General features: G+C 57.2%; 1 protein-coding gene across 1 annotated transcript in view; it reads left to right on the forward strand.

Annotated features, from left to right (window-relative positions):
• The first annotated feature begins 8,667 nt into the window (after positions 1 to 8,667).
• The window catches only part of TET3 (tet methylcytosine dioxygenase 3), an 87,492-nt gene continuing 82,347 nt past the window's right edge, over positions 8,668 to 13,812 (forward strand). The window contains exons 1-2 of the mRNA XM_054728024.1: positions 8,668 to 8,718; positions 9,542 to 10,270. Of these exons, the coding sequence (XP_054583999.1) occupies positions 9,968 to 10,270 (303 nt within the window). The 5' untranslated portion in view covers positions 8,668 to 8,718; positions 9,542 to 9,967. The remainder of the gene's footprint in view (positions 8,719 to 9,541; positions 10,271 to 13,812) is intronic.

The following is a 13,812-nucleotide window of genomic DNA, read 5'->3' on the forward strand; positions in this document are numbered from 1 at the left end:
AGATTGATGGGCACCTCTGGCATAGCATGTACGGGGACTCTCAAGGCCAAGGAGCAGCTTCCTCCCAGGACTATAGATATATATTTTTAAAAACCACTCTATTGATTTTTCTACACAGATCAGCACGTGCTTATAAACCTGACTCTTTGCCAGGCCTCATGGGTGCTTCCTGCACGTCCCTGTTCTTCTTCTTCCTTTTTTAAGCAGCTGTGAGGCTCTTTTGGTGGCCTGCAGGCCACTGCCTCCCTCAGGCCCCGTAGCCACTGCACATTCCTATTTGAGTGGCCAATCTGTTCCCTGCGGCCTCTCTGCCTTTAACACCCTATTTTCTGTCTTACAGTGTTTTGATCAACTATGAATAGTGAGATTGCTTTCCAAAGGCTGGATGGTCAAATTCAAGGCTTCTTGTGGTTTGAGATGCTGAACGTCATGTGCATGTGGGTCATGGCCTCATCATGCAACCATTAGGACAGTCCTAAAGGATGTCAAGAAGACTGAGACATCGGCGGGTCACTCCCTCCCTGGTTGAGGAGGGACAATGTTGGGAGTATAGTATGTCTGCCCAGGAACGATGCTAGACTGACCTTGAATGACTCGATCCATTAGTGCAGGTGTTTGCAAGAATGCCTCTCCCAGCTCAGCGTGTGTCGGGGAGCTGTGTCTTTTTACCTCTACCCTACTTATCGCTAGCCCCTGAAGGCCTCTCAATCACCTGGACATCTTGTTAAAACCCAGATTCTGATTCAGGCGCTCTGGGGCCTGCTGAGATTCTGCACTTCTACCAAGTCTCAATGGTACCTCTGCTGCAAGTCTAGTGATCACACTTAGAGCAGCAAGAGGCTGAAACTTCTCTTCCTGATTGGCTGCAGAATGGCCCAGGCACCTGCCCTTTTTAATCCTGGGACTGGGGATGGGACTGCCCAGAGCCCAGGAGGTCTGAATCAAAGGCAACCTGATCCACATCCGGTGAGAAAGGAGGGCGCAGAGTGAGGGCAAGGGAGGTGGGCTGGAATGCAGAGAGCCGGGTGGGGACAGAACGCCTGGGAGAGGGGACAGGTGTAGGGTGGTTTAGAGTGGAGCTGACAGGACCCTGGGCTGGCTGACTGTGTCTCCCACTAGGGAGGCTCAGTAGGGGCTCCTTCTCAGTGCCAAGCTTCCTCCTGGGCACCTGGACATCATTATTTCCATTACCTTGGGGGGCACAATGGTCCCACTGATGACCTGTATACATTTTAACTTTGGTTGTCATGGATACATATGATTAAAATACTGTAGACCTGCCCTGGCCTGGGCAGCTCAGTTGCTTGAGCGTTATCCTGTGCACCAAAAGGTCGCCGGTTTGATTCCTGGTCAGGGCACATACCCAGGTTGTGGGTTTGATCCCTGGTTAGGGTGCATACAGGAGGCAACTGCTTGATGTTTCTCACAACAATCTCTCTCTCTCTCTCTCTCTCTCTCTCTCTCTCTCTCTCCCTCTTCCTCCCTTCCTCTCTCTCTAAAATCAATACAAATATATCCTCCAGCCTGGCTAGTGTGGCTCAGTGGTTAAGCGTCAACCTGTGAACCAGGAGATCATGGTTCGATTCCCTGTCAGGGCACATGCCCTGTGGCAGGCTTGATCCCCAGTGGGGGGCATACAGAAGGCAGCTGATCAATGATTCTGTCTCATCATTGATGTTTCTACCTCTCTCTCCCTCTCTCAAATCAATAAAAATATATTTAAAAAAATATATATTCTTGGATGAGGATTAAAAAATAAATAATATATAGTATACCCTTTCTCTGTGAAGAAGGAAGAGGAATCGGGGGTGGGGTGGGGATGGAAGAATGGGATAGTTTGAGTGCCTGCTGTATACCAGGGTCTGCGATAGGACTTTGCTATGCTGTGTGTCATTTGATCCTCTGCAAAGGAGGCATCATGAGTCCCCTTTTTACAGAGGGGAAGGAGGCCAGGAGAGGGAATGACCTCCCCCGCAGTCACAAACCAGTGCATGGAGGAGCTGGAGATGAAGTCAGGGAATCTGGAGGGAGCCTCTCAGGGTGTGGGAAGCGGGGTATCGAGGAGGGGCACAGTGGCTGAGCAAGAAGAATGAAGTCCTGATAAGGCCGATGAGGATAGGTCCCCTGCACGGCACAGTTCCTGCAAATGGGGCTTGACCCCCCACCCATGAGAGGACGCAAGGAAGGGGGAGCCTCCAGGATGAAAGGGGTTAATATCAAGTTCAGGTCTCTGATGGGACAAGCAGGAGATGGGACGGGAGTGACACCCGGAAACAAGATGATGGGACAAGCCAGCGGAAGTTGGAGCAGCCTTTCAGGGATGCTCAGCTCCTTCTATGAGCCTTTGCCGTGTTCTGGATGGCTTCTCAGGAATCTCACCATCGTTATAGTGTACGTATTTTCTCTGCGTTCCTCTCCCCCCTCCCCACCTTTTCTTTCTTTTCTTCTTCTTCTTTCTTCTTTCTTCTTCTTCTTCTTCTTCTTCTTCTTCTTCTTCTTCTTCTTCTTCTTCTTCTTCTTCCCCCCACAAGTTCCTTTAAAAAAGATGCTGACCTTGTTAGAGGATGTGATGCTGAAGTTTAACCAAGGGGTAGATAATAGGATCTGGGCCCAGGCAGTTTTCCTACTTGAACCTCAGGCCCCTGTAGGCGCTGCTTCCTGGGTCTCTCTGTGGCCATGTCCCATAGGTGCCTCGAAGGGACATGTGCTTGCTGACCTCATTTAGCCACCTGCTCCTCTTCTGGGCCTCTTGGTGCTACCATCCATCCTGTTGCTCTTCCAGAAACCTCCCTACCCCCTCACTCAGTCACCCCCCGTCCTGTGGATTGGACTCCCTAAATCTCTCTCTAATAGCTTTCTCCATCACTTCCACTCCCCGAGTGGAGACAGGACCTTTTTTCTCACCTGGGTTCCTATCACAGCCTCCGGCTGGCCCCTCTGCCTTCATTTTCAGGCCCTATTCTAACACAGTCTCCACACCACAGCCAGCGTGGAGCAAGATGTGGTCCCTGTCTACACACAGTGGGTGGGGCGGACCTAGGCTCTCTCCCCATGTGATTGGCAGGCCCAGCCATCAAAGGCTTCCTGGAGGGTCACCTGAGTTTGGCCAGGAAGGATGAGTGGGAGTGGGTGGCAAGAAGACAGGAAATGCTTCTACCAGCGCGTTGGTGCTGCAGACGTTTCCTTTCGCAGGCAGGCCCCTAGTAACACACACACCCCGAGCCCTTTCCTTCGCTGGAGTCTTTCCCTAGTGACAAATTAATTTCTGCCGAGTTTGCCCCACTGCCACTCACCCCCTCCACCATGCTTCCCTCAACTCAGATTTTCCACCCTAGCCTAAACCTCTGAGCCTGCTCTAGGGTGAGGAACGACAACCCATTAGTGTGGGAATGTCAAGTACCCGTTCCCAGGAGGGAGACGCACCCTGGAACTGGGCAGAACTGATTGCACCTACACATTCTTCAAGTGCTCACATACGCACCCATCTCCCATACACACATTCCCTGTGTGTTCGTTAGCGGTGCTGTTAGCCAAATGTTTTTGCTTCTCCTATCAGGCCCACGAGAGCATTGCATCTATTGCGTTTCCCTGCCCCCCCCCCCCCCAACCCTCCCAACTTGCTTTGGAGCAGAGGTGATGTGTGTTACTTCCAAGTAAAAACTTCCCGAGTCAGTGCTCCATTTGCCCCATCCTCGCTTCCCGCCTTCAGGGTCAAGTAGGCAACCTGTCTATTGTGGCAGCCTTAGCCCCCGAGTGGCTGTGGGAAACAGAGCTCCTATTGACCTGCAATGGACGTATTTCATGGTTGAGGAATACACTTTTGTGATGTCAAAGCACTGAGATCTGGGGACTGTTTGTTACTGTAGCACAAGCTAACGGATCCTGACTGATACACCCAGTCAAATCAAGGTTTGGGGGCACCAAGGTCTTTCTTTATCCCTGTTGAATTTTCAGCAACCTGAATCTGGCATTCTCCTTAGAAGTTATAGAGTCTATTTGATTCAAACTAGATTCAAAAGGAAGTCACAGAAATGGGTGTAAAACATGAAAGCACTTGCTGAGCTCTTCACAAGCACAGTCTAGATGGCCTGCACACGTTAACCTAACAGAGCACGTCAAAGAGCAACCCACTATCGAACCTCCCTTTCCCCCGAGAGCAAAATGCCAGCTTCTGTCCCATATCGGCTCTGGCGTGGGTAGGCTAATTGCAGAGGTTCTGCGAATGACCTTGGTCAAATTGCCTTTCTGAGTCCGTTCCCTTGTCGGTGAAATGGTGACAATAATAATAATAAAAACTGTATCATACAAAGAAATGTAACATTTGGTGTATTCGCCTCTCTGTATAGACAGAACGATAACGTGTGTGGAAGTGCTTTGAACGGAGAAAGCTGTGTGCAGATAGCAGCTGATAATATTTGTAACCACTCCGTGACTCAAGAAGAAACACATCCCAAATCAAACACTAAGCTTCCCAATGCTTCCCAGCTTCACAACCAGGCCCAGGTGTGAACACGGGTGTCTACGTACATTTCTGCAATGGGTCCCAGAGTCCAAAGCTCATGCTTCACACAGGACAAATGGCTTATTAGCTGAAGAGAAGGAGTGGGGCCCAGCACCTCCAAGGTGGTTGGTTAGTCACAGCCCATCATTTGCAGGTTCGGCAGACGCCCAGCCGCGGCGGTTCCACGCGGTGCTTCCCTGAGAGCCGCAGGCGCACGTTCAATGTATGCCCTGGGCCCAGCACTGAGTCAGGGGCAGCTCCTCAGCGGAGCGGGGAGCCCTCCTGATTCCCTCGCCCCACCTCCATCTCCACCCGGGGACACGCCCTCTGTCCACACCGCGGTGCCTGCCGTCTGGGCTTTCCCTGGCGCCGGGATTTCCCTTTCTAGCCCTTGGGGCACCTGCGCCGCCAGCTCCTGACCTCCCTGAAGCCTGGCCGCTGGGGGCGGGGCCGCCAAGCCTGGGTCCGAGGAGCCTTTCTTGGTCTGCCTCCCCGAAGCGCCCGGGGCCTGGGCCTGGCCGCCGCCGCCTGGGTGCTGACCTCGCGGTTGGCCCGCTTCCTCCAGTCCGGAGTTCCTCCAACTGGGAGCGCGCACACCCGAGGGGCCTGTTCCCACAGGTCGCGGGGCCCCACCCCCGAGTGTCCGCTGGAGTAGGTTCAGGGTGCGGCCGGGAGCGGGCTGGCCGTTCGTGCTCACAAGGTCCCAGGTGCTGGTGATGCTGTGGTCCCGGAGCCGCACTGGGCACCGAGCGAGCGAGCCACGCGGCCTGTGGCTTCGTGCGGCTCGCGGGGCAGCCCACGCCCGCCCAGCTGCTCTCGGCCCCGAGCGCTGAGCGAGTGCGGAATAAGGCCGCGCCCAGGAGGCCTCAGCGCCTGAGGATCTGGGTTTTATTTTTTGGGGGGAGAGGGGGGCTCCTGAAGCGTTTGTGCGGGTAGGAAGTTAGGAGGGAAAAAAAAAACACCCTTGGGAACCTGTGGATCCTCCGTGTGACTGGGATACTTCATTGACCTCCTGTGGTTACAAAGGTGAACAGTCAGAGTCCCAGCCCTCCAGGGCCTCACAGGAACTGGGAGGGGAATGCTTAGGACGATGCCTATGGGGTAACTGTTCCCAGGGAGGGCGGGTGGGCGGGGCTCCCGGAACCCGGGGCGCAGGGAAAAGCTGCATGGAAGAATTGGCATCGCAGACCCGGAGGATGAGGGGGAATGTGGCAGGTAGAAGGGGTAGCTGGGAGGGGGCGAAGTGGGAAGAGGAAAGTGCGGGGAGACTGCCAATGTGCAAGGCGGGGGTGGGGGTGGGGAAGCAGTTGCGAAGACTTGACAGGCAGGTCTCAGACCTTGGCCTGGTTTTATTTGGACGATTTCTGCTTTTCTGTTCGGTTTCTCTCCTTCTGTCTCTTTTGCTGGCCCCTTGTCAGATGCTGGTGCTCCCAGGGCCCCGTCCTGGCTGCCCTTTCCTCTCACTCTCCATGTCCACGCCTTAGGAGCTCCTCCACACCCCAGGCCTCACTTACGAGCTCCTCACTGATTTGGGGGGGGGGGGGGGGGGAGAAAGGCCCTGTGTGTGTTCCAGACCAGACTGTGCACCCTCAACGCCACACAGATGTCCCCAGGCATCTGTCCTCCTGTCACCCCCTAGTTACCTAAGCCGGAGGATTTTGTGAAATGACCCTCTCATAGACAGCTGGTGAAGAGCACACCGACACAGTCAATTGCTGGGATCACTCATCAAGAAAGAATATAGGAGGGAAGATTCCGGGCTCAAATTCTGAGTTTACAATTTACTAGCTGAGTGACCTTGGGCAAGTTACTTAATCTGCTTCCTTACCTATAAAACGGATTTCGTGATAGCCTGTACTTTACAAAGGTGTTCTATAGATTAAACAGTCATGGCGGTCCTTGTCTGAGCCTTTGGAAGGTTGTGAGTACCTGGTCCAAGGTCACTCCGCTAGCAAGCGGCAGGGCCGGGTCTGGAACCCAGAGTTCTCCGGCTCCCAAGCCACCTTCTTGGCCTCATTGTCACACGGTTTCTCTGGAGATCGTAGAACAAATAGGGAAATGCTTGTGGTATAATGTTAAGTGAGAGAGGACGGCAAATTGCATAACCAGCGTGGGCACACCATTTTATTAAAAAAGGAAACGAGTCTACCCATAGAAAAGGCTAGAGGGAAAGCAGCAAATGGCCCCACGTTGTATTGGAACAATGTTTGTCTTCCAATTCTCTGTATTTCCTTTAAGGCAATCTTACTAAACAGAGAATCATTGGAAACATCAAAGTATAACATTTTAAGCCATTACAAGTCCATCACCTGTTTCCACGTTTGAAAATTACACTCTACTGGTTTCCCTTCTCAGTTTCTAGGCTCACTTCCCTGAACTCTCAAAGGCCAGGGTAGGAAGAAGTCCTGCAGCCGCGTCCACCAGCCGTCCCGCCGCCGCCAGCCGCGCGCCGGAGCAGGCTGTCAAAATCAAGCCTGCGAGCAAGTAAGTTCCAGGCAGAGCCCGGGCTTCTCTACCACCTTCTGGACAGCGCTTCTGGGGGTCAGTTACGTGTTTCTTTCTTTCTTTCTAAATAGCCGGCCGAGTGCTCTTTTTCCAGTTCTGGCTGACTTGTTAGCTACAGCCAGGCGGGGACGCCGGCCAGGTACCTGGCTCCCTGAGCACCGCCCGAACTGGTCAGGCCAGTCCGCCCGCCCGAGGTTGCTTCTGCCAGGACTTGCCCTCGAGCGCGCGCGCGCGCGTGCGCGTCCCCGTTTGTGGGATGGTGGTAGTGTGTGTGTGAGTGTGAGTGCATGTGTGTGCATGTGTGCTGTGTGTGTGTGTGCATGTGTGTGTTAGAGACCCACCCTTCTCCCCAGCAACCCAGGTAGGTGGAAGGCAGCTGCAGGCACCAGCCTGGCAGTCAGGCCAGATGGGTGGAGTTGAATTAATCTAACCTGGAATTTCAACTTGGCCTGAACAACAGGTGAGGGGGGAAAAGCAACAGAGAGAAGGGGCAGTTTGGCAACTTGGAAATATTCTTGTGCCTTGCCCCTTGCCCCTTGCCCTCCCCCACCCCCACCCCCCACCCTGAAAAATATCCCAGGGTGACTTTTCAAAGTGTCTGCGCCCGGTTACAGGATGCGGTTGCGTTATGCCCCCCCTCCCCTCCGAGGCTGTCCAAGCCCCTCCTGAACGCTGTCCTCCGCGGTTACCCTCCGCGACGCGCCCGCTCCCCCTCCTCTGAGAGGCAGGGCGGGGGTATCGGATTAGTCTTTGTTTTCGACGCGAAAAGAGCCGAGCGCCGCAAGGGGGAGGCTCGCCATGGCAGGGTCCCGGGATCCGCCTGGGCAGGGCGCTCGGCCGTGACCCCCGCGAAGGTGCCCCCCCAGGCGGCCCGCGTGGCCTCTGTCCCCGAGTACCCTCTCTTTGCGGCCAGGCTGACTCGGTACGCAAACGCGCGATGTCCCCCATTGTCCTGCCTCGAAATGAGCGAGCAGCAGCCGGGAGGGGGGAGGTCAGTCGGGTCGGGAGCCCAGGGCTCTCGGGGGCGCTGGGGCCGTCCCCGACCGCTCGGGCCCGCAGGGAGTGGCAGGAAGTGGGGACCTCGGGCCGGCTCGGAGAGGGCCTAGGCGGGGAGGTCCGCGTGCCCCACCCCGTGCGGCCCGCCTCGCCCGCCCGGGCTGCAGAAGCACCGGAGGGCGGGAGCGGCCATCCCCAGGGTGGCGGCCGGGTCCAGGGAGGGCCAACAGCGGGGGTGGGGAGGTTCTGCAGGTGCAAAGGCTCGGCGCCCGGGCCAGACCCTGCCCCCACCCGCTCGTGGGTCGTCCGCTCGGTCCCCTCCCCCTCCCGGGAACTCCCCCTTCGTGCAACCCCAGGCCCGGCAGAGGGGGCGACGGCGGGGCTCGGCGGGGCCGCACGTGCGCGCCCTCCCGGGCGGGGGAGTCCCCGGGCGAGCACGTGCCGCGGCGCGCGGGGGGCGGGGAGTCCCGCGGACGCCTTCATTGCTGCTGCTGCTGCCGCCGCGGCCGCCGCTGCCTCTTCCTTCCTCCTGCGCCGTCCCCTCCTCGGCCTGGGCGGGGGGCTCCGCGCTCCAAGCTCGGCTGGGCCAGGCGCTCCAGGAGGCGGGCGCCCCAGGCGGCGGCGGCGGCGGCGGCGGCGGCCGCGACGGTGGTGGCAGCGGCGCGGGCCGGGAAACTTTGCCCCTTTGTGCGCTCCGCCCCGGAGGCGGCGGGCAGGTCGGTGCAGTCGGTGCCTTTCCGGCTCCGGGGTGGGGGAGGGGCGGCGGGAGGCGTGGGGGGCCCGGCCACGGGGGAGGGGACGACTCGGGGCCGGCCGGAGGGGCCGCTACTTTGTTGCGGGGGACGGGGCGGGGGGGTGCTGCGGGTCACAGTGTAGCGGAGCCGGGCGGGGGCGACGGGGCGGGGCGGGGGCCGCCGAGCCGCCGGAGCCGAGCGGCGGAGGCCCCAGAACAAAGGAGCCCGAGCGGCGGCGCGCGCGCCGCCCGGGCCGAGCTGGAGCGCGCCCCCCTCCCCGCGCCCCCTCGGCGGAGCGGGCCGCCCTCCCCGGACCGGCCCGGGGCGCGGGGCGCGGCGGGGCGGCCGGCGCGGGCCATCCCGCGCGCGACCCCCTTCCAGGCCGCTTCCGTGCAGGGGGCGCCCGGGCAGCCCCGCCGAGTGCAGCTCTCAGCAAACTTTATTTTGAAAGCGCTGCTCCGCTGGGGAGGCCCCAGCGACCTCAAGTGAGGGGTGTGTGTGTGTGGGAATTTGGGTGAAACTCTCCCGGCCCGTGGGGGTGGGGCAGAGAACTTTCTTGTAAATCACCTTGACCACCACCTCCAGTGAGCCGCCCAGGTCCCCTGAACACCCACCAGGCCCCCCGCCTCCTCCTCAGATAAGGCGTGGGTGCTGGTGCTCCCTGCCAGGGCTTCTGGGCAAAACTTCCTGGGGCGAGCCCTTCTCCTCCCCCGTTTTCTCTCTCCCCAGCAGCAGGGAAAGGTAACACGTGAAAGTTGTCTGAGCCCCAGGTGACGCCCTACCTTCCCCTTTCTGTCTTTTCCAGGCAGCCTTGCCTTCACCATCCTGACCCGGGAAGAGAAATATCAGGAGAAACGCACCCTGCTCTGCCCCCACCACACACCTGTCCACCTCATGCCTGCGTCCAGGGCGGGTGAGGGTGAAGAGCCCTCCCAGCCAAGATGATCCCTTCTCTGGGCGCTGCCGCTGCTGTCCTCCCCCAGACCCTGGGCCCCAGCGAGTGGGAGAGCGGCCCCCAACTGAGCCCTACCAGACGGCTGCAGAGGAGGTGAAGAGGGGTGGAGAGGAACCCACCCACCCCAGAGACTGGAGCTGCTAGCCTCCACCTTGTAGGCTCGGGACTGTGTTAAGGGAAGAAGGACCTGTTGGTGGCCTTGGCAGGCAGGCAGGCAGGCAGGAAGCTGGACAGTGGCTCTGCCCAGGCACCTATGCCCCCTCGTCTGGCGGCGTCATGAGCCAGTTTCAGGTGCCCCTGGCAGTGCAGCCGGAGCTGCCGGGCCTGTATGACTTTCCTCAGGGCCAGGTCATGGTAGGGGGCTTCCAGGGGCCTGGGCTCCCGGTGCCTGGGAGTGAACCCCAACTCCGAGGGGGTGGGGACGGGCGAAAGAAACGGAAACGGTGTGGTACGTGTGAGCCCTGCCGGCGGCCGGAGAACTGTGGGGCTTGCACCAGTTGTACCAACCGCCGCACACATCAAATCTGCAAACTGCGCAAGTGTGAGGTGCTGAAGAAAAAAGTGGGGCTTCTCAAGGAGGTAAGCTGGCCGGCAGGCGTTTGGCTGCCCTCTCCCTTCCTTGAGGCTGCTGTATTCCCAAGGGTCTCGTTCAGGAGCGTGCGGTCCTTCCCACGCGTTCGGAGCCTCTGGGTCCAACGCGGCGTGCTCGTGGCGTTGGAAGCCGGCGTGGGCTCCTGTGCCGGGCTGACAGTTTGTGAGAGAGTAACTGGGTCGCAGGGGACTCTAGAGTTAGCGCCCTCACCTCTGATGTCTGCATTTGTCCCTGGACAGCGCTATCCAGCTTAATCTCTAGAGGTTTCTTGTCCTGCTGGGAGCCTCGGATGTATTTCAAGGTCACACCAATGCTTGGGTGATGTGGAGAGTGATGGTGTCAGGTAAGGGGCGGAGGCGGATGAGTTTGGAAAGAAGAATTGGGAGTGGTTTTATGGTTTTATGCTGCCCTGATGCAGTAGGATAGTTCTTTCCATAAACCTTTTTTTTGGCGGGGGGTACCTTTTTTTTTTTCTCAGAAAGACGGCAGGGAATTTTATGGGACACCCAGGATTTGGGTTCCCCTACTAAGGATACCTTGAAGTCAAAGACTGTTACCTCTGTGTCTCAGGACCTGGCTCCGTTCCTTGGCGTATCCGAAGCACTCAGATACTAAGTGAATGAATGACGAGTTTTTGACACATTGTCACCCCCAGGAAGGAGTACTCCTTTATTCGGAGGGAAGGAGGAGCTGGGATGAGGTCAGAGGAGGGAAGTAGAGAGGCAGTGACCCTGCACTGGCCATCTTTTCCTTGCACAGGGCTGGCGGCAGCCGCCACAGCGGAGAGTTGGCAGGAGTAGGGACGAGCGAAGTTGAGCAGCCTGGGAGGCGCGCGGTGTGGCGGCTGAGGCCGCTGCTTCAGGCAGCGGAACTGGCGCTGGACAGAGGCGGAGGCCCGTGCTGCCTGCGGGCCTCCCCGGCTCTGCCACGGAGCCCTCTGTCTGGGCCCGTCTTCTCCTCAGGGAAATGGAGGGCTTGTGCCTGATGGTCTTGGAAGCCCTTTCCAGCTGGGAGCCGCCGTGCATGCGTGTGCGTGCGTGCGTCTGAGGGCGAGGGCACCTGTGGCTCCGATGGACTGGCGGCCGGTGCGGGGTTTCCCTGACCGCCCAGTGCAGAGCTGTGCCCTGGGCTCAGAGGGGCTGTGTCCTGTGGCTGGAGGATGATTCCAAGTGTCGGGGGCAGGGAGGTGGGTGTTGCTGGGGGGCTCTGCCCCCCTCTCGCCTTACCTTGTCCACTCCCAGTGGAAGCAGCACATCCTGGTCTGGGCCTCACAGACGCCGTGCCCTGGTTAAAGCAGACATCTGGATCACATCTGCAGCTCCCACCCCAACTTGGGAGACGTGTCCGGCCCCTGTCTGTTACTGGTGTTGGGGGAGCCGACATCTGCTGGACCAGGGTCATCTCTGAAAGGGGGGTGGGATCAGGGCTGAGCTTTACTCCTGGGCATGAGATCTGGTGTTTGGGGGAGAGGAGACCCTGCCCAGTTCATTCTGTAAAGCTGGGTAACCCTCCTTCCTTCTTTCCTTCCTTCCTTCCTTCCTTCCTTCCTTCCTTCCTTCCTTCCTTCCTTCCTTCCTTCCTTCCTTCCTTCCAGTGCTCACCTCCTTCGCTGCCCGTAGTCTCACTCCATTCCTCCTGTAGTCAGACCTGAGGGGTGGGGGCCTGAGCTTTATTTCTAGGCTGGATGTTTCTGGAACCAGTGGTCCTCGTGAACCTTGTTTCAGCTCTTTTTTCGGCAACGATGAGGCATACCTTTGAGCTGCTGGCCTGGGCTGCCGGGTGGTCGGAGTTAACGATACCGGGATCTGGGTTGGCTGAGGCTTAGGACAACCCCGCTGAGAGATGTCTGCATCCCTGCAGACCTTGCCACGGTCGGCCGCTGCACCGCCAGGCCCCCAGGGTCGGGGAAAGTGCGGCTGCTGGCCTGCGGAATCCCAGGGCAGAAGGTCCACATGCCGGCCCCGACAGTGTCTCCCAGTTTCTGGAGCAACAATGGAAAGGAGGCAATGGAGGGAGCTTCTTCTTAAAGCTAATTTTCTTTGACTTAAAGAGGAGTACTTTGTTTTAATAATAGGTCCTTCCTACTTCTTAATGTTTAAAATGTGCTTTTTTTTTATGAAATCAAGGTGTTGATAGAAAGTTGATTTTTTTTTTAAAAAAGAAGTCTTTACTGAGCAAAGTACAAAATGACAACTATTACCTGTCTCCATAATTTTTTTTAAATTTCATTTTTTAATCCTCAACCGAGGATATGTTTTTGTTTGTTTGTTTTGAGAGAGGGGGGGGGAATATCTATTTGTTGTTCCACATATTTATGCATTGACTGGTTGATTCTTGTATGTGCCTGGACCAGGGACCAAATAAACAACCGTGGCGTATCAGGACGACGCCCTAACCAACTGAGCTACTTGGTCAGGGCCTGTCTCCATTTGTGTATATTTTATTGGTCCGCGAAGGCCGAAAGCGTGGGAACCACTGCCAGGCTGCGTTGCATTTAATGGAAGCACCTCTAGCAGAGCTGATATGCCCAGAGGCTCCGCCTGAGTGAAGGAACTCCAGACGCAGCCCAGAGCTTACCAGTCCCCCAGAACCTTAACCCTTAGATCTGAGCAGCCATGTAGCAGAGGAACAAGTCCCAGGACTGGGGACGGTGGGAAAGGAGAGGATGCATCCCTGGCCTCTGAGTTTTCTTTGGTTTGGGCTCAGGAATATAACGCAAGCATTGGACCCAGACTCTCCAGGTGGAACAAGACACAGCATCCCAGGAGTCTTCTTGGGAATCAGACCATCTCCTCGCATCCCTGCTGCCTGGTATTTCCTCCTCTGGGCACCCTTTCCTCACTTCCATCCTGTCTCCACCTCCCCCGGCTTCCTTTGAGCTATCTGTCGACAGCTGCTTTGGATCATCCTGTAAGTGGGTAAACGTTATCTTGGTTTCCCCGGCTTCCTTCCCTGCTCCTCACTCTTTTTCCAGGGGAAGGGTGGGTGGCAGTGCTGCGGAGTTCTATCAGGAGAGAAGTTCAGCATTTTAAGCAGCTCCCAGAGTGGGCCCTCCCACCGAGGCAGGCGACTGCGGCTCCGGCTCCTCACGTGCGGTAACACGCCTGAAGAGGTTCATTCCCGTTTCGCCGTCTTCCTTTCTAGTTCCGGGAAGGACTTAGGTCGTGGGCTGATGCCCAGGCCGTTTGACCTCCACATTCTTTTTACCTGAGTGGTGGCTCGTAGCACGAGACAGCAGATTAGAAAAGTCAGGTTTGGTGGGTGTGGAGACACAGGGACCTCAGAACCCGAAGCACGCTCCAGAGCACCGGTTTTCGCATTTGTCAGATGGGGTAACCCTTCTTTGCAGGGTTTGTTGTGAGAATTGAGATAAAGTATGCATAATGCCTGGCACATAGTAGGCCATCAGTGCATGGCGACAGGACAGTCCTAGAACGTCTAGAAAAGAATTAATCTTTGTGCATAAACAACTGTGCATTTGTGAGTCTCTGTTTTGTAATTGTAAAGATGCAATTCAAAATAAATGTTT

The sequence above is a fragment of the Eptesicus fuscus genome, chromosome 16 (assembly GCF_027574615.1).
Source record: "Eptesicus fuscus isolate TK198812 chromosome 16, DD_ASM_mEF_20220401, whole genome shotgun sequence".
Taxonomy (NCBI): Eukaryota; Metazoa; Chordata; class Mammalia; order Chiroptera; family Vespertilionidae; genus Eptesicus; species Eptesicus fuscus.